General features: G+C 37.2%; 2 protein-coding genes across 5 annotated transcripts in view; one reads left to right on the forward strand and one right to left on the reverse strand.

Moving 5' to 3' along the window:
- Positions 1-65: 65 nt before the first annotated feature.
- On the forward strand, positions 66-1,760 carry lzic (leucine zipper and CTNNBIP1 domain containing). Its single transcript, XM_056239679.1, has 7 exons — positions 66-175; positions 556-663; positions 738-873; positions 1,076-1,174; positions 1,267-1,362; positions 1,471-1,552; positions 1,644-1,760. Exons 2-7 carry the CDS (start codon positions 563-565, stop codon positions 1,700-1,702), a joined length of 573 nt encoding a protein of 190 aa, XP_056095654.1. The 5' UTR covers positions 66-175; positions 556-562; the 3' UTR covers positions 1,703-1,760.
- A 1,780-nt stretch (positions 1,761-3,540) lies between these two features.
- The window catches only part of clstn1 (calsyntenin 1), a 46,196-nt gene continuing 22,391 nt past the window's right edge, over positions 3,541-27,345 (reverse strand). For 2 of the 4 annotated variants that reach the window (XM_056239600.1, XM_056239596.1), the window contains 16 exons: positions 27,030-27,225; positions 25,762-25,970; positions 25,370-25,519; positions 24,672-24,857; positions 24,206-24,454; positions 21,980-22,101; positions 20,890-21,052; positions 19,931-19,981; positions 18,191-18,348; positions 13,820-13,968; positions 13,395-13,633; positions 11,337-11,507; positions 11,006-11,151; positions 9,885-10,020; positions 9,292-9,476; positions 3,541-6,896 (listed from right to left, as the gene is read on the reverse strand). In XM_056239600.1, the coding sequence (XP_056095575.1) occupies positions 6,702-6,896; positions 9,292-9,476; positions 9,885-10,020; positions 11,006-11,151; positions 11,337-11,507; positions 13,395-13,633; positions 13,820-13,968; positions 18,191-18,348; positions 19,931-19,981; positions 20,890-21,052; positions 21,980-22,101; positions 24,206-24,454; positions 24,672-24,857; positions 25,370-25,519; positions 25,762-25,970; positions 27,030-27,225 (2,705 nt within the window). In that variant the 3' untranslated portion in view covers positions 3,541-6,701. The remainder of the gene's footprint in view (positions 6,897-9,291; positions 9,477-9,884; positions 10,021-11,005; positions 11,152-11,336; positions 11,508-13,394; positions 13,634-13,819; positions 13,969-18,190; positions 18,349-19,930; positions 19,982-20,889; positions 21,053-21,979; positions 22,102-24,205; positions 24,455-24,671; positions 24,858-25,369; positions 25,520-25,761; positions 25,971-27,029; positions 27,226-27,345) is intronic. The other 2 variants (XM_056239609.1, XM_056239618.1) reach the window with 1 other exon arrangement.

Raw genomic sequence — 27,345 nt, forward strand, 5'->3', positions numbered from 1 at the left:
ATGAGTCAGTAGTGTGTTCGTGATAATCAACTCTGCGCAGAGTTTACGCAGAAAAACCATTGGTTTTCCTATTGAAGATAATAGTGCTAGCAAACCACACCTTAGCAACTGAACTGGATTTAGGAACTTAAACGTAATTTTGTCTTTATCAGTAGTACCTTTATTGGAGAAAAAAGTACGGGTGAGAATGACTACTTTATTAATGTAAAACCACGCCGTTTAGGACTCACAGTTCGAAATGTTTTTGTTTATATTTTAAGTGCTAGCTTAGCTAACTGCGCAGAGAGAGAGAGAATAAAGCAGGGTGACAAAATAATGTGATATATTTCATGAATGGGATACTAGACCTGTCAAGATGGTAAACCAAGCTTAAATAACCATATTACCTTGATACAGCCAATACTAATACTGATCAGAACTATTTTGATAGCAGATCATAACAGGTGTAACGTTAACATTATCATATGTAGTAACAGAAGGACATGTCTTGTTCTTTATTAATAGATGGTGCTGAAAATTTGATATTTGCCTGTTATAACTTATTTATTAAAAAAGATAAAGAATGGCTTCTCGGGGGAAATCAGAAACAACCAAACTGAGACAAAACATGGAAGAACAGTTGGACCGGTTAATGCAACAGCTCCAAGACTTAGAGGAGTGCAGGTAATGACATCCCATCAGTTCTCTATAGCACATTCAGCTTCATGCACAGAATAAAAGCATTTTTTTTATTGCAGAGAAGAGCTTGAAGAAGAGGAATACGAAGAAACCAAAAAAGAGACACTAGAACAGTTGAGCGAGTTCAATGAGTCATTGAAGAAGTTGATGTCTGGGAATATGACACTAGTTGATGAATTGGGGGGAATGCAGCTGGTAAGAAATTAGATTTAATTGTATTAACATACTGTACATGTTAATATATTAAACTGTTCTGAACCATTAGGCAGTATTGAAAAGATTTATAAATTGTAGGTATGAATATTTTACCGGTTTTATTACTGTGAAAAGACATCTAGACTGACTACTAGTATAATTATGCATGCTGAGATCATTTATGACTGCAAATATTTATCAGGCGATCCAAGCTGCCATCAGTCAGGCATTCAAGACACCTGAAGTTATTCGGCTGTTTGCTAAAAAGCAGCCAGGGCAACTGAGAACGAGACTGGCTGAGGTGATTAACATTTTTAATACTGACATTTTCAAATATATAAATACCTATACAAAGACTTGTGTTAATATGTTGATATGACTGTATGAATTCAGATGGACCGTGATGTGATGGTTGGAAAGCTCCCTCGAGATGTGTACACTCAGCAGAAAGTCGAGATCCTCACTGCTCTGAGAAAACTTGGCGAGAAGGTGAGAGAGTTATTATTGACACACAAATGCTTTCCTGCAGACATGCATCTATTTCAAGACTCACGTGTTAAAGCGTTTCTTATACCTGTAACTTGTTTGAATGTGCAGCTCACAACAGAGGATGAAGCATTTCTTGCTGCAAATGCTAGTGCCACTCTGAGCCACTTTGAGAAGGTGACTGCGAGCCTGGGTAAGATGAGAATCAACCAACTATTACTATTAAAGCAACTTATGCTTAAGAATGACCTTTTTTAACAATCAAATGTATCTTTCCTTTCCAGGATCCGAAGATAAGATAATGGCATTGGCCAGTTCTGGAGTTGGGAAGACCCATACATAAGTCTGGTTTACTAGGATTTAATTTTTTTTCGTGAGCGTGGCCTAATGCTGTCTGTGAGTTTTACAGTTTTTGTGTGTTTTTATTTGTTTTTAACAGTGGTTGCAATTTCTACACTTAGGAACAGAATTTGTGACATGACATCATCTGGCCACTCAACCTAAAGTATTTATGTTGGGAGTCATCACGAAAGTTATTTGTATTGTATACACCGTATACATTTTATGTTTGATCGTACATTATTATTTAGGGTACAGTGACAAAAGTGTTTACATTTTCAGTGAAATGTCTCAAACATTTAAACATGAAAGCGCATTTTATTTTAGAATAGCTCTTATTTTCTGAATACAGAGAGGTAAGTTTGCCTTTATTCAAAATGGTCTTGATTCATTTTTATCCTTCTGTAATGTAATTTATTAACCTTATTATCAAGTTGTCTGCCAATAAGCCTTTTGGTACTAGTATTTGATAGTAACACTGTAATTACTATGCATTTTAATTTTAGTTTGTCTTTACTTTTTTAACCAGTGTGATATTTGTAAATATTTTGTATTTTGAATATATTTGGCGATCAACATCTGAAAAGTTGTCAGTGTTTTCCCTTTTTCTGTATTTGCAATAAGTGTCTTACTGTCTTATTTTATTACATTGCATATTGTAGTGGGTTGGAAAAAGGAGCCAAAAAACGGCTTTGAATTCCATTACTGAATGGATTGCGATCTTTGGAAAATCATTTAATATGTAGCCTTAATATTTATAGACTTTATATAAAATTCCACACTGCCCATTTAACATCAAATAAAAACACAGACTGTCAAACTTTTAATTTTACTATTTAGCTGTCCTAAATGGGCACCCTAAACACTTGAGATCTTCCTACGAGGCCGCAGTTTCGTGACATAATGTCGCTTTGATTGTCGGAAAGTCTGCTGCGGACGGAGCTCGCTTCAGTTTGGGTTCGGCAAAAGTGTCATCAAGGGTGTGTAGCTTATGAGCACCCTTCTGAAACCTATAATGACAAATGGGACACCCTATGGCAAGGTTCCGGGATAGTAAAGTGTCCATCGTATGCTCACTTTAGAATTTCGCCGGAAGTAGAAGGTCATTGGGTCCTTTTTGCCTACTCTTTTATGAGTACTGTGAATTCAGACATATTTCTTTTGTCTCATACTGTTTTGCCTACTATATAGTAGGGAAGTATGCGATTTTGGATGCAACCCTTATCTAGCTTGTTCAGGTGTGTTTGATTAGGGTTGGAACTAAACTCTGCAGGGCAGTGGGCCTCCAGGACCGGATTTGAGGAACCCTGCCCTATGGTCTCGTGGACTTCACAGCCACGGCCATTGTATGTCCAAAAGACTGTAAGTGCATATGAAGTGTGCTATTTGGGACTGGGCCTTCTGCTCTCGACCTTCAGGCAGCATTGAAAAGTTTTATAAATGGTAGTAGATATGAATATTTTTCCGTTTTCAAGCACTAGGTGGCAGCATTACTGTGGTCTGTAATTCACCTTCACCTTGAAAGATGAAATGCCTGAGGAAACATCATGGTGAATGATTAAACACCCTTTGGGTAAGGAAACATGTTTATTTATATTTTCTTAAAACTTTAAAGTATGAAGATGGTTGAGGGTTAATATGATGTATTTGTAATGCTGCTTTTAAACTCGGATGACTAAAGGTTACTGAATGCTATACTATGTAAATAATATATAAAGATTATGTTATCAACTTAAATTGTATATTTATATGATTTATTATTGTGCTAAGGTAAAAGTGGGCATAGACAGAAATTGTGTGTAGCATATAATTATCAAATGAAATAATCTGAACTCCAACACGACTTTATTCCCATCTCATCCTTTATTTTGTTCATGAGCAAGCATCAACTTCACTATAATTATTCCTCTGAATAATAGAAAAGTGAATGAGCTGGAAGGCAGCATCCAACAGTTCTACAACATCCCCAATTTTTATTTCTAGAGCAAAAAAATAAAAGTAATTCAAAATGTGAACAACGACCACTGAAGGCTGCAAATCTGTGACAGATAATCTTTGTTTCAGTAGTATTACCAGTCTCCTGACCCCTCTACACCAGTATCATGTGCCAGTTACAGGAAATGTTTATATCTGTGTTATACATGCAAAGACAATGCTCTGTTACATACTCACCATCTGCAGCCATTCACACTCAGCACAGAGTCGGTTATTGATTATGGAAAGTTTCTGTCGCCAGTGTCTTAACATCGTCAAAACCACATGACAAAATCACATCGTTTGAAATACATTTCACATGATTTTCCCTTGAGAAACTGCGGATGAATATTTGCATCAGGGGAAAGGAGGGAAGATACAAACAATTGTGCGATTTTCAGTACAAACATTGATTATACTAAATTTGGTCTCATGGAATGGTCTACATCGATCGAACATTTTCAAAATGATTGTATGTTGAGAATACACTGTGAGAGACTATTACATTTGTGTGAGAAATCATTATGTATCGGATTCTTGTGAATTTCATGCTGCCCTCATCAGGAGATACACTTCAAGATCACCTTTCACTATACACATATTGTTAAACTTATACCCACATATGCTGCCTATAATAATGTACATCTTTTCGAAGTGGAAGTTCCTCAAACATTATTTAGTACAATATTCATTGATGATACAGTATGGACCTATTTTCTCTACACATCAACATGAACACAAGACATCTATGCTGGACAATTAAAACGCCCACTCTTGATAAAACAGCTGTTGATCCCTATCATAACAGAAAATGAAATAAAACCAAGTTAAAATCACTTCCCCATACCTGTATGAAATCTAATATTAAATAATTATAAAATGAGAAAATTGCAACAACTAAAATGGCATGGATGAGTGTTTGGTTAGTTGTGTTATTAATGCGCTGTGATAGGCAAAAGGCACTCCCAACTCCACCAGCTGAAACCTGGACCTCTCTTTAAAGGTCCTGTCAATTTTGAGGGGGACCTGATGACCAAAACATTTAACAAAAACTAAAACCTAAAAAAAAAAAAAAAAAAAATCTCCCATCGCCCTTTCATGGGTCACAAAAATAGACCTTCTTGACAACTTCCCGCATTTGTACCTTTTCTGACATAACATAAAATTATATTCATACCACCAATCACAACAAAGCCTTGTAGCTTAGGCCTTAAACTGAGAATAGTCATGCATGTAAACGAAAGAAAAGGAGGTCTGAATGAAGTACCCTAAAGCTTCACGTCCGTCTTTACTAAACAATATACAATCTCCTAAATAATTAACATTCTTTTTCAAGCCCAACGGGAACAGAATATTATTTCCCCCAATAACTGACAATTTTCGAAGGTGCATCCCGAAATGTCCAATCACATTAAGAAAAGTAAGAAACCGAAACTATGACATGGATCTGAGAGCAACTACGAGGAGAAATGACCTGCAAATCTGGAGTAGATTGATAGCGTCACCAAAAAGGAATAAAAGTTTACCAAATGTAAACAAATATCTTTACACAACTCTACAGTACAGTTCCATTCCATGTACAATAAAATCTACCGACCATACTGCAAAAATATTTTACGCTTTTTAGTTGAAATTCATTTCTTTCAATGCGTTGTGATAGGCAAATTAGCCCTTTTAATGCTTTTAGGGGCCTCAAAATGACAAGAATATTGTAGGCTAACCCCGATTTTGCACAAAAAACAAAACAAAAAAAATCTTACGCCAGTGTTTTAGCAACAGAGGTCTGTTAAAACAGTACGCAATAGACGTTGCAATGCTCACATTGTCGATAATCACCAGCGCACCCATTTTCCATGTCATTTCACTCATAAATGTTATTCAGACTGGGTCATTAGAGTGCATACTGTGATTCCAATTGGTCTCTATTTATTACAGAAAATACAAGCACTATCACTTAAGAATGGCTTAAATAACTGCAGTGTGCCTAAACTGTACAACATACAGTACCACGCGGAAAAAACAACTGTATCACCTGAATGTGATTATTAGTCCGCAAAACATCACTGATTTAAAAACATTGAAGCCTTGGCGTAGCATTTGTACCATTGCAAGCCCAGCTAGAATTAGCATATGTAAAGCCGAAGCACTGAACCAACTCCACGCCCAACCTACAGTACAAAACGAAACGGAACGAAACAAAAAGATGCACACCCACCTCCAAGAGAAAAGACAAAATGAATGACACTTTGCCACAGAAACCTCGGCCTCTGTCATGGGTTTCTCTCTATGAAGCGGACGTCTTTTGTACGAGCATGAGATTTAGCAAAAGTTTCTGAAACATGCTAAGAGCATCTGACAAATATTCTACAGCAGGTACTGTGTCTGACCGTTGGTTAGGCTTTCACTAACACATTGACTAATTACATGGTTTCATCTTATTTACAAAATATCAAAAAGCAGTTGTATTCTTTCATACCAATGATTGCAAATCTTGCCATGCAATATAAAGAGGAAAAAAAACAAAAAAAAGTGATCGGAAAGCATCAAAGAGTTTTTCCTCTAAATTTCCCGAGCAAATACCCCCTAAAACGTCAGGTGCAAGGAATATACATTAAATCATTCTCGGAGCTCAACTTGAAAGTAAAAGTGCAGGGATGTGTCCGAACACAATGCAAATGTATGCCGGGATTTCCCTCGGAAAGGACAGAAAAAGATTCAATAAATTAGGAACTTGTGTTGAGATACCTGTGATACTATACTACACTGAATAACACCACGATAAGATGTCGGTAGGTGGAAATGAAGCGGACTGCAACACCTGTCACGACAGACACCGGATATATTTGCATCTATATTGTACATATATCGTATAATCGTTTAGTTTTCAGCGTTTTTACGCATGGCTCCTTAGGTAAGGGGAACATGGGCATCCCTATTGGCAGAGGGATGTGACTGTGCATGGGGTGGATTTGTCATTGTGTGTGAGTGTGTGTGATCTTAAAGTAGTGTGTACTGTGTGTTTGGGAGGATCAGTAGTTGAGGGTCGAGTCGTCCCACTCCAGCTGCTGCTGTCTGCTCGAACCCTGCTGGTCTTCCTGTTCGCCTCCCTCATCTTCACTGCTGTCCGACTCCGCGCTGGTGATGTCGTCTTCCTCCTCTCCGTCCTCGCTCTCTTCCTCTTCCTCATCTCCTTCCTCTTCGCTGCTGTGCTGGTCCTCGTAAGTCTAAGAGGAAAAGACAATCGGAGGTTCTTTAAACTGTAATAATAGATATCTGTGTAGATTTATTCAAATTAATTGATTCATGAGGAATCAAATTCTTTTTCTTTTTTAGAGCAGGGGTTGCCAAACTTTTATTGTCATCAGAACCCCCTAGACATAAATATGTACCCCCTGAGATTTTAATGTCATATTTTAATAAATTAACAACACATTTGCATGTTCACAGTTCTCTGATGTTGACTAATGGTCACATGACATGCAGATAAACAGATGAAATATCTAATCCTTTTTAGTGAGTGAAATAATATCATTTTAAAATATAAATTATGTGAATGCAAATTAAGTAGATCTAGCACACGCTGCATTCCTGAACTGCATGTGTCAAGTAATTCTATTTATATATTTGTGTGTGTGTGTGTATATACAGGTCCTTCTCAAAAAATTAGCATATTGTGATAAAGTTAATTATTTTCCATAATGTAATGATAAAAATTAAACTTTCATATATTTTAGATTCATTGCACACCAACTGAAATATTTCAGGTCTTTTATTGTTTTAATACTGATGATTTTGGCATACAGCTCATGAAAACCCCAAATTCTTGTCTCAAAAATTAGCATATCATGAAAAGGGTCTCTTTTCGAGCTTATAACCTAATCATCTGAATCAACTAATTAACTCTAAACACCTGCAAAAGATTCCTGAAGCTTTCAAAAACTCCCAGCCTGTTTCATTACTCAAAACCGCAATCATGGGTAAGACTGCCGACCTGACTGCTGTCCAGAAGGCCATCATTGACACCCTCAAGCAAGAGGGTAAGACAGAAAGAAATTTCTGAACAAATAGGCTGTTCCCAGAGTGCTGTATCAAGGCACCTCAGTGGGAAGTCTGTGGGAAGGAAAAAGTGTGGCAAAAAACGCTGCACAACGAGAAGAGGTGACCGGACCCTGAGGAAGATTGTGGAGAAGGACCGATTCCAGACCTTGGGGGACCTGCGGAAGCATTGGACTGAGTCTGGAGTAGAAACATCCAGAGCCACCGTGCACAGGCGTGTGCAGGAAATGGGCTACAGGTGCCGCATTCCCCAGGTCAAGCCACTTTTGAACCAGAAACAGCGGCAGAAGCTGGGCTACAGAGAAGCAGCACTGGACTGTTGCTCAGTTTTGCATGTCATTCGGAAATCAAGGTGCCAGAGTCTGGAGGAAGACTGGGGAGAAGGAAATGCCAAAATGCCTGAAGTCCAGTGTCAAGTACCCACAGTCAGTGATGGTCTGGGGTGCCATGTCAGCTGCTGGTGTTGGTGCACTGTGTTTTATCAAGGGCAGGGTCAATGCAGCTAGCTATCAGGAGATTTTGGAGCACTTTATGCTTCCATCTGCTGAAAAGCTTTATGGAGATGAAGATTTCATTTTTCAGCACGACCTGGCACCTGCTCACAGTGCCAAAACCACTGGTAAATGGTTTACTGACCATGGTATTACTGTGCTCAATTGGCCTGCCAACTCTCCTGACCTGAACTCCATAGAGAATCTGTGGGATATTGTGAAGAGAAAGTTGAGAGACGCAAGACCCAACACTCTGGATGAGCTTAAGGCCGCTATCGAAGCATCCTGGGCCTCCATAACACCTCAGCAGTGCCACAGGCTGATTGCCTCCATGCCACGCCGCATTGAAGCAGTCATTTCTGCAAAAGGATTCCCGACCAAGTATTGACTATTGAGTGCATAACTGAACATAATTATTTGAAGGTTGACTTTTTTTTGTTGTATTAAAAACACTTATTTTATTGGTCGGATGAAATATGCTAATTTTTTGAGACAGGAATTTTGGGTTTTCATGAGCTGTATGCCAAAATCATCACTATTAAAACAATAAAAGACCTGAAATATTTCAGTTGGTGTGCAATGAATCTAAAATATATGAAAGTTTAATTTTTATCATTACATTATGGAAAATAATGAACTTTATCACAATATGCTAATTTTTTTAGAAGGACCTGTATATATTGTGTGTATATATATATATATATATATACACACACAAATAAATATATAAGGCATGTTTGCGGAAAAACAGATGCTTTATTTCATCCCTTGCCTCTATATTGATGTTTAATATCTATGAAATGGTCTGGTTTAATACTTCTTTCAGTAACCATACTGCAAATAGTTCAGTAAATAGAAAATCCATATTAGTGGACAAATGTACAGGAGGAGGAGGAGGAGGAGGAGGAGGAGGAGGAGGAGGAGGAGGAGGAGGAGGAGGAGGAGGGATGGTTATAACAGTATATTTTTACAACAGTGCAATGAGTTTTTGATGGGTTCCTCAGCCCTCTGCTGCATTAGCTATGTATGAGTGCTCTAAGAGCGCTGAGCGAGCTCTGTTTTAAGAACTCACCTCCATTGGGTTGACGGTGATGGTGAGGGCTGAGTCATCCCAGTCCATCTCATTCTCTTTGCCATTTTCCTGGTCCCTCATTGTGCTCTGGTGGGCAGCACGGATACGGAACACTCCCAGGATGATCATAAACACCAGGAAGCTCACACATACAACAATAACGATGGTGGCAGCACTGGGGACAACTGTGAAGAGTGGAGGGACATTAGCATTAGGTATTTAGGGTGAAAAAAAACTAAAAAAGGTTGTCTGAGGTGCCCCTCGCCGGCTGTCCAGATGTTGTAGACAGCACTCGTATATAATCCCTGAAAGCGCGCCATTAAAAAGGGGCTAAGTACACAGCGCCCCATAACCGTCCTAGTTTTTAAATTGACTTTAAGCTGAGGAAAAACTCGTGGAAAGAAACTGAATTCAGTTTTGAGCTTGACATTAAACAGATTATTCGTTTGATTACCAAATCTGGATTATCTTTAATGAGAGATTAGTGCGATAATCTAGGAGAGATACTGTGAGAGATGAGGCAGCCAATGAAACGTCTTTATTTCCAAGAGAAGCTGAACAGATGGATCAGAGGAGGCGAGGAGAAGGTATACCTGAGGCCTGATGTGTGTTCACCAGGTTGTGTCCAGACAGGTCCACTGAAGCGTGCTGTACTTGGTTGATGAACTGAGGTTGTACCATAGCATTGTTAGCATGATCCATTGGGTTTGCTGTATGGATCACGTTGACCTGATTACATAAAAGATTAAGACGGTCACACAACTGCCATCTGCACAGTACAGTACAATACAACTTGCTACAGAATAGGTCTTTGCAAATCCTTATTTGGCTTATTTTTATATAGCCTTATTCATAGCATTTTTGTATTTACAGTAAAGTAATCAATGATTTTTATGATTTATATATTTGTATATATACACATGTAATAAAAATGTGTATAGTGAATATAAAAATATATAAAATAAAAGCTCTTTAATTCATCTTAAAAAATCGAAAAATTATCCTTTTATTAGTTATTTAAAAAAAATATTATTAATTATATTTAATTAATTCAATATATACACTACCATTTAAAAGTTTGGAGTCGGTAAGATTTTTTAAATGTTTTTTAAAGAAGTCTATTATGCTTGCCTGGGCTCCATTTATTTGATAAAAGAATACAGTAAAAAAAGAAATATTTTGCATTTTGAGTTTTCGGCAACCTTTATTCCAGTCTTCAGTGTCACATGATCCTTCAGAAACCATTCTTAGATGTTGGTATGGTGCTCAAGTAACATTTATTATTATTATTATTATCAATGTTGAAAAGCCTGTGCTTTTTTAATATTTTTGTGGAACCTGAACATTTTTTCAATATTCTTTGATGAATAGTACGGTCAAAGGAAACGCCTTTAGGCAATTTGAAATAGAAATCTTTTGTAACATTTTAATGTCTTTTGATCAAATTCATTCATGCTTTTATTACATCCATTAAATGCATCCAATACACATTTTTCATAAAAATTGTAATCTGACAAAAAAAAATCTTCCTGACCCCAAATTTCTATAAGGTTGTGTGTGTGTGTGTGTGTGTGTGTGTGTGTGTGTGTGTGTGTGTGTGTGTGTGTGTGTGTGTGTGTGTGTGTGTGTGTGTGTCTTAGATATAACTGTAGGTACTGTACTATTTTGGATGTAATACATTTTAACACAGAGGACAGTGTGCGTTCAGCCATACCTCGACTTTAAATTCATTGCTGATGTAGCGGCCATTGAGTTCAGAGCAGACAAGTTTAAATTTCCTATCAAACAGGGCTTCTGTGTGCCAGTTCCTGTAGCGGATCAGGTGCAGGACCTGTTCATAGTTCGCCATGGTGTTAACCCCTGTGGACAGAGTCAAACTTTAACCATGTGTTGTTAAGATTACAGTATAGAAGCTTTTATCGCCATTGGATCAGCCAGATAATGAATATAAACTACTGTGAACGAAACTCACAAATATAATCCAAGACATGTGTGCAACAGCGCAACTATATAGCAGTTGTTTGTTGATGTAGATGGATGAGTACCTTTGATGACCATGCCCACGTTAGAAGAGCTCATCTCCAGAGTTCTCTGCTGGATTTGGGCCAGATCCACCTCTAAACTCTCATGATCTCCATTCAAATCATCTCCCACTACAGTCACCTCACACGTGTCCAAGTTATGCATGATCTCCTCAGATACCACCGTCTCTTGCACTGCCAAAAATAAAAAGCCATCCGTCAGTAAGTTAGATCAGAGCCTCTCCATTTGATTGAATTTAATCTTGGAAAGACTTGAATGTTCAGAATCAGTCCACCATGCAATTCTATGGCAAATATTGATTAGGGAGAATAAAGTAACCTGTAAGAAATACTTACAATGCACTAAAATGTCAAATAAAAACACGAGCCAAGAGAAAACCTCTTAGACTGTCTTTTCCTAAAGCATAAGCTATACAGTTCATCCCAGAATCAGAATCAGTACTCCAAGAAACAGTTTAAAGGTGTCATGTGGAATGTCTGCCAAAAAATAAATTCATACTCCACATATTCCATACCAAATGGGGGCAGTATACCTCCAGAAAGTTGGCCTACTCTAGTCTGTTTTTTAGTTTCGGGTTGTTAATCTTCTAAAACCGTCAAATCGTCCGCTTTGTCCCGCCAAAGCCTATTTTGATCGGTGAGTGATGTAGAATATAATGACTGCTGCGCTTGACAGGGCTTATAACGAGCAGAGAGAGAGAGCGCCCCGGCCGCGCGCGCGCACTCTCACGTCTTCAAACAACACGAGCGCAGTCCTCCTGCTCTCTCTCTCCCTCGCGCATACTAATCAAATCAATTGACACGATAGTAAGACCGCAGTTCATTTGGAGATTTTTAGAGATTAGAGACTCAATGAACAACATCTCAACACTAAATTATAAAGGCCGGTCTCATATAGACGCGATTGACATCAGGTTTAAGTTCAAGTACGCCCACAAGCCGTGCGAGTTATTCGTGTACTGCAGTTTGGCTGGTGGTTATGTATGTTGCCCGCATACCGCCTCCCATGGCCGAAACTGGTATTACGACACCAGTCGGGCCGGCGCTAGTAATTTAGCATGCTAATTTAGGTTTATATCTCGGCAGCACTATAACTTGTCAATTTTTTAATGACATCATTGCACTTATTTCTTCTCATTCTTTTGATGCGTGTAGCTTATTTTTTGGATAATTTTACCTCAATTTTTACATAGGGCACCTTTAACCATTTGCATTTCCATTTAATATGTTGTTCCAAGTCAGTATAACATTCTTTCTAGTTTAGATCACAAATGTCATACAGGTTTGGAATATTATATGGATGAACTGTCCCTGTAAGTAATTTCTCTTGCAGTCAATGGGGATTTTATGGTTCTTACCCTACAACTTTCTATCTCTTTCATGATCCATTTCCCTTCTCTCCATTCTTGCAATGCACTAAATCTTAAAATAAAAATCATGAGCTAAGAGGAAACCTCTTAGACTTTCTTTTCCTAAAGCATAAGCTATACATTTCATCCCAGAATCCTTTATATAGACTCCTACAGGTGACAACATCAGTCTGCCTAGCACTAATTTAAGCATTAACTTCCAAAATGTTACTCCAAGAAACTCTTTAATCACTTTTCCATGTCCACAATCATGTAATTGAAGCCCATTTTACTTTACATTTTAAGTTGAACTGTCCTTTCAAGTAATACCTCTTGCAATGTAGAAACTATTCTCTGTCAATCTGTTTTCTTATAGTTATCCTACAACTTGTTTTCCCTTTTATGATCCATTTCCTCTCTCTCCAGCTTTCACAGCAAAATATGTGACCCTGGATACCCTACATGTACCACGAAGATATTTTGTAAATTTCCAACCGCAAATATATAAAACAATGTTTCTCAATGCTTCCATTTTTTTACACCCTCAGATTCCAGATTTTCAAATAGTTGCATCTTGGCCAAATATTGTCATATCCATCAAAGGAAAGCTTATTTATTCAGCTTTCAGATGATGTATAAATCTCAATTTTAAAAAAATTGACCCATGTGACTGGTTTTGTGGTCCAGGGTGAATCTCACATTCCCAGCGTACCTGTGGGATCATCCTCGCCCTCGGTTTCTGTCTCAGCTTCCACCTCCACCTCGCGGGTGATGGTACTGACGATACGCAGCTCAGGGAAGAGCGTAACACCCTCCGTGCTCTCAAATTCAGCTGCTCCACGGGCAAAATGATCAATCCCACTGAGGCTGATCTTCGGCTCCTCTGGCTGGAGAACCATCACGTAGCCTTCAGAGTCAGGCACGGAGATGCACGTCTCCTCATTGAAGCATCTACAGAATGACGAAGTAGATCAATCATAATACATTAACCATTATGACTGCACTAAAAGTATGACAAGATCGCCTCTCCTTCATTATGAGCTTTTCTGTTTTGTTAGTTATTTTGGAACAATAATATTTCACAGTGGGTGGGGCTGGCTTGTATGATGCAGCTGAATTGAAATAACGGAAACTAACTTGACAGTGGTGGTGACACGCAGATGGCGGATTCCTGGGGTGGGGAACTGCCGGGAGTTCAGGTACGAGATGTGTTGCATGACCTTCTCAAAGCTCTCAATGTCATCTCCCTCCAGGCTCAGAGAGGACTGGTTGGGGTTAAACTCCACCTAGAGAGGGACAGAGAAACGTATATCCATCAGGGCACCATTGTTAGCTAAAATTTAAACTCTTACAATTCATTTTCAGTCATTGAAATTAAGTTGAAATAAAAGAAATATAAATATAAGATGGAAAAGCATGAACTTAAAAATTACTAGAATTACTAAAACTAAAATAAAAAGAAACACACGCATATATATGTACATACATACATATACACACACATACATACCACTCATGTAAAGTGATATAAACTACATAGCAAATCCCAAATCTCAGATTGTTTTTGTGGCAAAATTTAACTATATTACTGACCAGCTCTTTATATATAGTTGGGTATATAACCATGTCCAACTTTATCCATATACATACATATGGGACGATTTTAGTATCAAAATGATTAACACGTGCAAGCACACTTATCAATGAACTTGATACATGTTGCAGAAATGTTTTATCCATGCCTTTCAACTTGTGTGTGCAAAATTCAAAATTGAATGAATGTGAAGCAATTTGTACAAATAGAGACATTTTTGTGAATACAAATGTTTTCCTTTGTATTAGTGTATCATAATTTGCACATGCAACACAGAAGACGTGCATGTGTGGATCAGGTGACGCGCGTGCATTCATTGACTCGATTCATTGAGTCGATCCTATTTGATTCATTTGGATTTTGAGACTTTCATTTCGCGGGTTTCGCCTTGCACGATCCACACACAGCTGTCTGAGAAAAGCTGCTACCACTAGATGGCAGTATTCTGCTAAAACAGACAACGGCAGCATAATCAAGCGTTCTTCCGCATTTAAGACGCTTAATGAGAGAGTGATATTGAAGCACCAAATTTAGTACACAATAATATAGGCCTACCCTATTAATAAAGCATACTTTATAGAGGTAAACAGATAACATCAGATTATGAACAACACCCATAGAAAACCGTTAGTTGCATGTTCAATAGCCTACGGTATATTGGCAACTGAGTTTAAATATCACCGTCTTACTGCATTGACGTTAAGCTTTTTCTTTATAATATGCTCTATGGGAGGAAAACTATATAGCCTACAGACAAGAGACTACATGAATGCAACGCACGGCGTTTCAAGTTAATACAATTTTCCTTCCTGTTGAAAAAAAGGTGAAATTTCGCAGTTGCGTTCATATTATATGCTTATTTTTATCTGACTACACATTGTGTACATAGTATACAAGCAGGAATTTGAAAATGTCTGTTTTTAAATATTAAAGACGATTTTCGCAGTAGGCTACATTTGTTTTCCCTTGACCCTTAAGCCATAGGCTATAGTCTTACTATAGCACGATGAGTTTTAACAATATGCAACCATTGTATATCGACATGAAATATTAATTGAAAATCAACTGGCGTAGCGGGCCTGTAGCTGCATATTTCTACATGAGAATGCTTTGACGCGCTAACCACAGCTCATGATGCACAAGAGAACGTCTGCCAATTCCACTAACTGCGTTAAAACCACTGATCTATAATGTCATTCTATATAGATCAGTGGTTAAAACGTATAATTTGTTTTAATTCAAATTACTTTTTAAATTTAATAACAGACATTTTCAAATTCCAAAGCTCGTAGAAGGTTTCTGTAAGACTGACTTACAAGTAAAATTTGGACAATACTTCCCTTCATGTAGCCTGTATTCTGCAGAAAAATACTGTAATTCACCAAAAGGGTTTTTTCATGTTCAAAATGGTTGTAGTATGTTCAGTGACTAGACTGGCTTACTACAGGTGAAATTGCCCCAATAACTCCCTTCATGTAGCCTATTTAGTAAACAATTATTATTTTATAAAAAAATTACTGTAATTAACCAAACGGGTTTTTGGTGACTTACTACAAGTGAATAATGTAAAATTTCACCTGACTTGTCACTAGGAACATACTACAACCTTTGGAACATGAATAGAAAAACAATTTACAGTAAATTAAAAAATTGTAGGCTACTGTTCAATCGAGATATTGGCTGGACATAGTACAGTAACAGTAGGCTAAGTCAGTCTGCCCACTAGACTTCCAAGGTTATAATATAACCTTGGAAATATGTTCATTTGAATGAATGACTGGACGTTTATATTTTTTTGACTGTGAGTGGAGTTTGCAGATGGTCCCTTTATAAAATGAGGCGAATATCAAACCTAAAACTTACTTCACTGCACTCTCGGACCGGTTGCTCTCCCATTCACATGCAAAGTTAAACGCAACTGCAGAATTTTTATTTCATGTTAAGCTTTTTCTTTTTAACAGGCTCGGGAAGGAAATGTTATTAACTTGAAACGCCGTACATTGCGTTCATGTAGTCTCTTGTCTGTAGGCTATATAGTTTTCCTCCCATAGAGCATATTATAAAGAAAAAGCTTAACGTCAATGCAGTAAAGCCTTGTTTATACTCGACGCGTCCGCAAGAGCGCGAAGTGCGCGCGGCAAAAACGACGTCATTGCGGTGTGGGCGGTCGTGCGCGTTGGGTGCGCAAGACCCCATTTCGCCTGGCGGTGTGCACGGCACTTTTTGCGCGCGGCGCCGCATCCGAAGATGAACGACTTCGAGCCGAATCTGGCCGAACTGGTGCGTCTGTATCAGCATGTTTATGATCCTTCTATACACAGAGACATTTGCATTGATGGGCGACCATAAAAGCCTCTCATTTTTTGAATAGGAACACATTTACATTAAGCACCCAGTTTGCACTCTAAAGTAACTGCTTATATTTACAAAATAAGCCTACAATAGCAGAAGTAAGCCCTGCTGATGAAATTAAGGTTTAAACACTCTTCAATAAGGCTTCAGTTGTTTACTAGTTTACATGCAGTGAAAGTACAATAAACCTACTGCATTTATTACTCTTTTTATATGAATCAGAAAACAATAAACTACTAATAAATGGCAAACTACTTCTTCACTGCTGATTCCTGGTGGTTTAGAGGAGAATTACTCCGAGTCGCCCCCTGTCGTTTCACAGAATAGCACAACGGCGAGCGCGTCAAGTATAAACGCCTCGTCCATATGGAGAGGTCCGCGCGCAGTCAGCGGAGACTCGCGCTCGTGCGGACGCGTCGAGTATAAACAAGGCTTAAGACGGTGATATTTAAACTCAGTAGCCAATACACCTTACTGAACATGCAACGCGCGATTGCACGTTAAGCGTTTTATAATGGTTTTCTATGGGTGTTGTTCATAATCTGACGTAATGTTTGCCTCTATAAAGTATGCTTTATTAATAGGGTAGGCCTATATTATTGTGTACTAAATTTGGTGCTTCAATATCACTCTCATTAAGCGTCTTAAATGCGGAAGAACGCTTGATTATGCTGCCGTTGTCTGTTTTAGCAGAATACTGCCATCTAGTGGTAGCAGCTTTTCTCAGACAGCTGTGTGTGGATCGTGCAAGGCGAAACCCGCGAAATGAAAGTCTCAAAATCCAAATGAATCAAATAGGATCGACTCAATGAATCGAGTCAATGAATGCACGCGCGTCACCTGATCCACACATGCACGTCTTCTGTGTTGCATGTGCAAATTATGATACACTAATACAAAGGAAAACATTTGTATTCACAAAAATGTCTCTATTTGTACAAATTGCTTCACATTCATTCAATTTTGAATTTTGCACACACAAGTTGAAAGGCATGGATAAAACATTTCTGCAACATGTATCAAGTTCATTGATAAGTGTGCTTGCACGCGTTAATCATTTTGATACTAAAATCATCCCATACATACAGTACACTTGTGTAGACTGATATATACTATATAGCACATCTCAACTGCTTGATTGCTTGTATTGCCACAAAATATAAATTATATTATCACCCAGCTTTAATCTGCTAAATGCAAATATAAGGCATGAAGATATTATAAACACTAATATCATGGTTTTCTGTAAAGCTGCTTTGAAACAATGTGTATCGTGAAAACATTATACAAAAAAAATTGACTTAACAAAATAAATAAATTAAAATCTATATAGCAATAAAAAACACAAAAAATTACCAAAAAAGCCAATTCAAAACAGTAATAAATGCTATAATAGTATATAGATAATATAATTAAATAACACTACAGAACACCCATGAGTCACAAGAGTAATTTCACAAAGATCATAACTGCACAAAGTGTCATGATCATCAGACTCTTCACACCTTCATCTACACAGCCCAAAAGAAGCAAACAATTCTTCAAAGTTCACATCCACTCACCTTCACAGCAGAGGCCACTTCCTCTGGAAGCTGCACGTCAAGACCTTCCTTGCAGGTGTACAGGCAGTCAATAACCTTCTTGTTTTCCAGTTTGCCGGAGCGGATCATGAGTCCCGCCAGGTTGCCCCGGAAGTACTGAGTCATGCGGGCGCTGCCACCTATACAAACCCGGAGGGGGACAGATCCTGTTAGATACCAAACAAATGCTCTACTAAACTCAAACATGCTTAGTGTGCACAGGCAGTATGACTGATGCTCATGCATGTTATGTGTTCTGTGCCGCTGCCGCCCAGTGTGTCACACAGGATGATGGATGACCTAATTTAGGCCTGTGGCCTCATGCAACTCTTGGTGGGAGAAAAAAAGGCAAATGAATGGGAATGAGCACAAAGAGGCACATAAAAAATGAGGCAACATGATTGAATAAATCTACACATATTTGCATATTTCTAAATGGTTTCGGCAGGTAATGTGTGTTTTGAACTACCTTCTTGTTATCAACCTTTAAGGAATAGGTGACCCAAAAGAAAATGTAGTCATTGTGTTGTTCCAAATGCGGTATGCGATTATTATTTCCATGGAACATACCGGTAGAATTTATTGAATAACATTTCGTATTATCATCAATGTTGAAAAGTTCAGCATCATTTGACTGGAAACAGTAAAAAAAAACAGAATCAGGATTCTTTAATGAATAAAAGTTCAAAAGAACAGCATTTATTTGGAATAGAGTTTTTAAGTTAAATTATATCTTTGCTGTAAAGTATTAATTTAATTAAAAATGCTTTACTGACCTCAAACTTTTTAACTATAGTGTATATAAAAATTTTATAATCAATTTTACAACAAATGTATTTAAAAAAATATATTCATATTATAATATTATCTTCAAAGTTCACAATTAGCTCTCAATTCACATCCAAAATTCAAAATGCTGCGACGAGCTTAGTTACTACCCAACGCAATAACTAATAATAATTAAAATGCATTGTTTTTTTATTTAAATGAGTCACTTTTCCTAGTTAGAGCTTGACAGATGTTGTTGTATGTGTAATTTTTTTTTAAAATGTTACTTTTGTGTTCTACAAAATACATATATATATTTGTTTGATATACGTTTGAAACAACAGAATTTTCATTTTTGGGTGAACTGTCCCTTTAAGATGAAAACGCCACTGGTATGTTTCTAGCTGCATATAATGTCCTCTTATACTATGACTGCGTCTGAAGGACACAGAGATGCGGGAGCAATAATATGACTGAGTAATGCTGTAAAGCAGAGGCAGCAAGGTCACACAGAGAGAAATAAGACACTGTCTGCTGCACTGATACCACTGGCATAAATAACCCTGCAAACCGCAGCAAGGAATGCAGCCAAACCCTCTGGTTTGTCATAAAAACATGCAGATCCCTAAGGTCAGTTGGACTTGTTTTGCTTGTAATATATTGTGTGTCTGCTGTGTTTACTTCTCCAGATCTGAGGGCAAACTGAAATGAGATGGAGCTGGGTTGATGAATTAAAAAAACAAAATGAAGAACAAGACAGAGGCAGGGTTTATGACATGGCGTCTCTCGACTCAGTCGCATCATGCTACATATGTTATGCCGTGGCAGACTAAAGCTGTGCACATACGTTCCTCCCGCAGCCATATGTCACGCTGCAGAAGAACCGTATATGCACAGGCCGTTAACAGACGTGCGTTTTGATATATTGGGATGATCAGGAAAGACTTGGGCAACCTGTCAAAGGCTCTGAGAGTGTCTCAGTATCATTGTCATGTCCTGAGAGGTCTGTGGAGGCAAGACAGAAGAGCAGGGAAAGACCAGGGCTCAATATAGTCAAGGGAAAGAAAGTCACTTGATACATATTCTCATGCATTTAAAGACCCCATGAAATGGTTCGTATTCTAGAGTGCATTTTATTGAACAAACATTTGTAAAGTATTTTAAAATAAGTAAATTGTATATGTTATAATTACATGTTATATATATATTATAATGATTATTGTCCATTTTCCAGAAAGAGAAAAAATTTAAATAACTTAAGTATTATTATAATTATAATAAATATTTACTTAATTAGATTGATTAAATATCATTTATTTAAAAAAATCTATAATTTTACTACTAACAATTTTTTTATGATGATTGAATAACAATAAGAGTAACGATAATACTAATCATGTTTTAATAACAATAATAATAATCTTTATTATTAAATCATGATGATTGTTGTTATTAAATCATGATAATAATAATAATAATAATGATTAATAATAATAATTAGTATCATAACAATAATAATTAAATTACTATTATTAATATTAATAATAATATTAGTAGTATACTGTATAATAATGGATTTATATAATTAGTAGTATATAATATTAATACTACAATTGTTGTTGTTATTATCAATAATAATGATTATTATTTTATTATTTATTAAGCAGCAACAAAACTCTGTTTGATTTAATGAGGTCTTTAAGATCATCTAATTCATGGCATTTGTGAAAAGATTTTAAACTACATCTATGACTGGGGTTTTAAAATAGGCAACTCTACAAATTGCAAAACTACTCACTAATATAAAGCATGCTTACATTTCAACTGCAGCTGGCGAAAAAGAGGTGTCAAGTCTAAACCTAAGGTTACATCATTGTGTGTGTGGAGAATCAATAGATCATTAGCGAGTGTACCTTGCCAGCAGGCGCCGATGGTGAGCTGGGTTTCGATCTTGGAGGCATGCAGAGGGTAATCCTCCGTGACCAGGAAGGGCTCAAAGGTGGCACCATCCACAAACAAAGTTACTGCTGGGAACTCGATGTTCAACACGTAGTGATGCCATTCTTTATCACACACCTGGGAGGAGAGAGACTGGATCAGGGCCTCGGTTTAACTACAGATTGCATCAGTGCAAAAGAATTCAGAAGAACTTGAAATGGTTATTTACATTGAGAGAAGAAACCCTAAGTTAACCTTGCTAAAGCTAAAGGATTTTTAGGCCTGGTTTCACAGACAGGGCTTAGATTAAACCAGAATTAGGCCTTAGTTCAATTAGGGCATTGAAGTAGCTTTATTAATCGTGCCTTAGAAAAAAACATTACTGGTGTGCATCTTGAGACAAAACATATATAGATATATCAGTGCAAGTTGCTTTCAGTTTCAACAGCTCAAACATGCATTTTAGTCTGGGACTAGGCTTAAGTCATTAAGGTTTTTAATGCTAAGGACCTTCAGTTATGATGATGCTCTAGCAAGGGACCCCCTTTGTAAAATATAACCCAGGTATATTTTCAAGTATAACGATGCACTTTTACTGAGTAAGAAAATTAAATATTACAACATACAATTATAATATACTGTATGTTATACCTCCCAAAAATAACTGTATTTGTCCTAACTCTTTGAAACAAATCCTAGTCTAAAGTATTCAACATTAAGTAGACAATCCTGAAAGCTATGAAATGTTGACAATGGTTGATAAAAGCTAAATCTTTTGGTTTATAATGCATGCTTCTACATCTATATCCTCTGAGGTCACATTTGTTCTTCTAATGAATGCATTTATATTTAATTCTGTGTAAGCCAGAAGTTTTTCTATTTTCATGCGACATGGACCATTTGGATAGAGAATTTTATGGAGCAAGAGTTTTATTTAAGTATGTTTATGCCCTAATTTAACACATGAGCTGATCTATTCCTTTCTAGCAGGCTAAACATAGCGTTTGGAAACACAAGGGCGTCTTTCAAAACTGAGTGCTTCTGAAAGGACTCAAGTTGACTCACTTGATCGAGTTTCCAGTGGAATTCAGCCGGTTTGTAGTTCTCAGACTCGGTGGGCTCCTGACGCAGCAGCAGCACAAGACGACAGTTGTGTACGTACAGCGAATAGTGGTGCCTATTCATTTCTGCAGAAGACACATATACAGGAATGAAAATCACACTTCTGTCAATGATAATTCATGTTAATATGCTTGTTTATCACATGACAGAGTTTCACACACACAGATAAAATGAAAGGATTTAATTTAAACTGTGCTGCGCTGTACACGGATTGCTGCGGTCTCACTCTCCCAGCAAACAATAAAGCAACTTCCCATAAACAGGGGCATAACTGTGATGTAATCAGCCTTACATAAGTCCCAGCAGATGAGCTTTTTCTAGCGCAGGCAATTGTGCTTCAATGACCAGAGAGTGAGATCATAGCGTAAGAGTCCCAATTCATACACCTACTACAAGCAACCCTCAAAAATGTTATGAGATGCTACTCTAGTGATATTTTTCCAAGGACACTACCATAAAACCAATCAACATAATTATATATCATTAGATATTTCTGAATAGGATGGGTATTTTTTTGTAGTTATTGGAAGGAAAACAAAATAATACACATGATTATTCTGTTCAGCAATTTGTGTGGATGATACTTATATAATAATATGTGTGAAAAGTGACTATATCTTTGAATACCACACATAAAATGCCTGGAATAAAATAAAATATAATTAATTAATTAATTAAAAAAATAGAAAAAAATATATATATTTTTTTTTTATAATAAATTATGACAACAACAACAATAATAAACTACTACTACTAATAATAATAAAGAATTTTTAAAACAATAATAATGGGTGTAACAATATATCGTGCCACAATATATCGCAATACAAAAATGCAACAATACGTATCGTGGATAGTGACAATATGTATCGTGGATAGTTCACCCAAAATAAAAATTACTGTGTGAGAAATAAATTCAATTTTTTCAGAGTTTTAGTGTCAGTACTACATTAAACTACTATACATAATGTTGATTATAATGTATAATAATGCAATGGGGGAGTATTTGTGGGTCCTGATAATGCCAAATGTCTTATGCTACCAGTAAAAAGTGGCCAACATTATTTTAAATATATCTAGTCAGTGACAGAGTGCAAGCATATTCGTCTATAATAATTCTGTATTTTCAGCTTCAGAATCATGAATATTTTTATTCTGGTGTCACCATTGTCCTTGGGTTACAAGCACCAAGTCTTGTTTTAATCAACAGTACATTTTTTATTAACCTTTTATCATATGTCTTGGAGTATCGCAATAATATCGTATCGTGAGTTCAGTATCGTGATACGTATCGAATCGTGACATGAGGGTATCGTTACACCCCTAATAAAAACTAAAAGCCGCAAATAGAGAAGACTGCATAATTTTATCAGTTATAATGTCCAATTAACTCTTTACCCGCCAGCGTTTTTTGAAAAAAGTTGCCAGCCAAAGCCAGTATTTTTGATTATTTTCACAGTTTCATGGCCCCCAGAATATTTTCTTGTATGAATATCTGAAAATGCAATATGTCAAAAGAAAGAACAGACCCTCTGCTTTTAAAAAACAAAAACAAAGAAAAAAACGTTTTATTCTAGCTTTATGTATTCCTTTTTTTATCAACATTTGAATATTGGCAAGCTTCGTTAAAAAAAATCAACATTTTGAGCAAAAGGGTCTGGATCGGATTCAGAATGATGATCAAAACATAGATGGAGTAGATCGAGTCCATCAACCCCTCCAAAGTTTCCCCCCCCCCCCCCCCCCACAGTCCTATAGCTCGTCCTGGGTCGACATTTCATTCGGTAACATTAAGCAGTTTTGATTTATATGCTGTTTAATATTGAAGATCGTGTTATTTTACATATGCATCTGCTTACATATATCATCACATGTTTCTGCTTCTTTTTCTCCTGTGTTTTGATGAGAAGATTCAGTACTCTTTCAGAAGATGCGTAATGGCGCCCCCTATCGTATAACAGTGAAACACGGAAAGCTGGAAATTTCTGTCAATGGCGGCAAAAGAGTGAACTAAATGTGTTAACAGCTTTACTAACAGTGAATTAATTGCGTTAACATGATGATTTTGACAGGCCTACTGAAGATGATGAGGACACAAAAACATTAAAGCCATCATCACCCTCTCAGTCCTGTGAGCTTTTTTTTTTTTTTCTGTGTGAATGTCATTACCGGTCTTGTCAGAGTTGCAGAGGATGGTCTCTTTCTCCCTGCTTCCAGGTCCATGTCTCATCCACACTGAGATGGTGAAGGGCTCCTTCAGGGTGGTGCTCACCACACCCTCCGGGACCTTGATGGCCTGGGTGCCGTTGAACTCGAACACCTGGTCGCTGTCGTGCCCGTTGTCAGTGGGCAAGCCTACGGTCCAGTTGGCAGAGGTGCTGGGAGCAGGCAACAGCTCCACAGTGCCAGTGCTGGCACCTGGATGAACACACACAGTTACTCAGAGGATTTCAAATTATTGCTTGGTTATGCTTCAGCATGTGCCTATGGGATTATGCAGGTAATATGATTATGTAAATTAGTTTAAAACAGTTTACAATTGAGTCGCTTAACTCAAAATTCTCTAAAGTAATAAGCACATTTAATGATCTTGATGTCAATGTAACTCTATTATAATAAGTATGTCTGGACTCACCGCAGAGCTTGTGTAAAGATTTTTCGGAGTAAGTGTCTCTGTCGCAGCCCTTGCCGATGTGATTAGTCTCCAGCATGATGCTGGCCTGAATGGAGGTGATTGGCTCCTCACAGGTTTCCAGGTGCATGCTGGGGAACAGGGCTAGACTTCCTGTGCCAGGCTCATATTCAATCCGTTTATTAAATCCTATCAGGATCAGACAGACAGAAAATGTGCCAAAAAACAGACTCGCAAAGAGTATTCGGTAACCCTTTCCAATAAGTGTGTAAACGCTAAAACTAGTTAACACAAACTAAAAATGAAAAACAGATATGTACAATATTTTGTACATATATTAAAACATTTTTAACATTAAAAGGCGTATACGTTTACATTGGTTAATGCATTAGTTAACATAAAACAACATCAAACAGCAAAAAAAAAAATACTTTTTACTTTAACAATTATAAGATTTATTATTGTTAATTTATAATATTCCATATACTAGGGCTGTCAATTTAGACAGAAATTTAATGTGAGTAATAGGGCTATAAAAAATAAAAAATCCCATGGCCCATCCATAAATACCATTTTAAAAGAAATACAAGTTGACTTTTTTTTCTAGCTTTAAGTTGAAAACTTCTAGCCAAGTTTTCTAGCTTTAAATAACAAAATACAGCTGTGTTTGAGGGACAAAAGATCCCAGAGATCTTTGATACCTTGCCAGCTTGGTTTGCAGGTGGGCTTGATGTTGATTTTGACGAGGACGTCCTCAGATGCCCGGTTTTTACCACAGTCGTACGCAGTCACTGTGAGTTTGTACATGCGGTCCTTGCTGTAGTTCAGCTTCTCTGTGTTCTTGATGTTGCCTGTATATAAGGAAAAAAGTGACAAGCAATGACCTCACATGCTAGGTAAGACAAAGCGAAATGATCATGCTTTAATTCTGGGTACATCTCAAGGTGACAGTTGGCTGACATCAGATCCTAAAATGCCTGCTTTGCACAAATCAAATGTTTAGGCACATGAATAACAATGACTTAGAAGTCAATATCACTGTAAGGTCTATAAGCTGGAGTTTTGGCAGGAGATTTGGACTGGCAGCACTTACCATCCTTGTCAATAGAAAAGGGCACATCGGGGGTGACAATTTCATAGCTGCAGATCTGACTGAACTGGAAAGAGCAGTCAGCATCCACGGCCTCCACCTTCAGGATGCTGTCGTACTTTTTGCCCTCGATCACTGTGGTTTTGTAGGACTTCTCTTTGAACACCGGAGAGTACTCGTTTACGTCATTCACTCGGATGTGGACGGTAGCCCTGGGGGACATCAAAGCGTGATTAATAAACTAGAATCTAGAAGCAGATGGACGATTCATTTAGGAATGATCTGATGGGATGCAGTCATCCACAGTGTTGTAATATCACAAACATGATATCCTAAGAATGTGACATTTTAAATGGGGTCTCTGACTACTGAAAGCCAAAAGTAAAAAGCAAATTAAATTAAAAGCAAGATTAAAATAAAACGCATGGGTCTAATGCATTCTAGGTAAGTGCTAGATCTAAAGACAAATAAATAAACAGTTTCTAGCCTTTAATTAATTTGGGGAAAAAAATGATTCACTCATTTTGATTAATTGTTTAATTTATCAGAGCTGAATTTTATTAATATTAAGTTGTTGTGTATGGCAAATCTTGTAGGCAACTAATGTAAAAATTTACTTATAGCTGACTTACCCATAGTGTTTTGATTTATGAAAATTCATTAATTATTTGTTCGTTTTCATATCGATAATTATATATATATATATATATATATATATATATATATATTAATACTTTTATTCAGCAAGGATGCATTAAATGTATTAAAAGTGACAGTAAAGACATTTATAATGCTACAAAATATTTCAGAAATGCTGTTTTTATTCTTCAAAAAAATCCACAAACATATTAAGCAGCACAACTGTTTTAAAGCACTAAATCATCATATTAGAAGATTTCTGAAGGATCATGTGACACTAAATACTAGAATAATGATGCTGAAAATTCAGCTTTGCAACAGGAATAAACTACATGTTAACAAATAGAAAACAGTTATTTTAAATTATAATAATATATCACAATATTACTGTTTTACTGTATATTTCATCAAATAACGGCAGCCTTGGTGAGCAAAATAGAATCAAAAGCATTAAATAAATCCCATTCGTAACTTTGGAAAAGTAGTGTAAGCTTAGTGGTTAGAATACGTTTAGACACGTTGAAACAACTAAGAATCTTATGTGGAACATTCTGACTCAATTCTGGCTCATTCCCCCATCATTTCCTGTACTCTCCATTTTATTAATGCGTGTAACCAAACAATACACGCACTTGTGAGATTTCTTCATGTTATCGCCCTCAGGTCCCTCTCCACAGTCGTAGGCCTGGATGGTGAAGGTGTGCTCCTTTTGTAGCTCACAATCCAGTTTATCCTTGGCCCGGATCACGCCCTCTCCGGTGGATTTATCCAACACCACTGCCTCGAACGGCACGTTCTGCCCGTGAATCCTGAAGCCGCAGATCTCCCCTGCAAAGGGCACACGTGTGTTTAGTCAAACCCACCCGTGAGCCGAAGCGCCAGCTGCCGTTCATGAGATAAAAGAAACCCACAACGAAACTAATAACACGCCACACTCAAATAAGAACA

This window comes from Rhinichthys klamathensis, unplaced genomic scaffold (assembly GCF_029890125.1).
Source record: "Rhinichthys klamathensis goyatoka isolate OS25496 unplaced genomic scaffold, OSU_Roscu_1.1 h1tg000020l_1, whole genome shotgun sequence".
Taxonomy (NCBI): Eukaryota; Metazoa; Chordata; class Actinopteri; order Cypriniformes; family Leuciscidae; genus Rhinichthys; species Rhinichthys klamathensis.

Bases quoted from the DNA above. Each gene is read 5' to 3' on its own strand.
- lzic (XM_056239679.1), top strand. From the start codon at position 563: ATGGCTTCTCGGGGGAAATCAGAAACAACCAAACTGAGACAAAACATG. The intron at 874-1,075 runs GTAAGAAATTAG...AATATTTATCAG, and splicing joins AATTGGGGGGAATGCAGCTG to GCGATCCAAGCTGCCATCAG. The intron at 1,363-1,470 runs GTGAGAGAGTTA...TTGAATGTGCAG, and splicing joins TGAGAAAACTTGGCGAGAAG to CTCACAACAGAGGATGAAGC.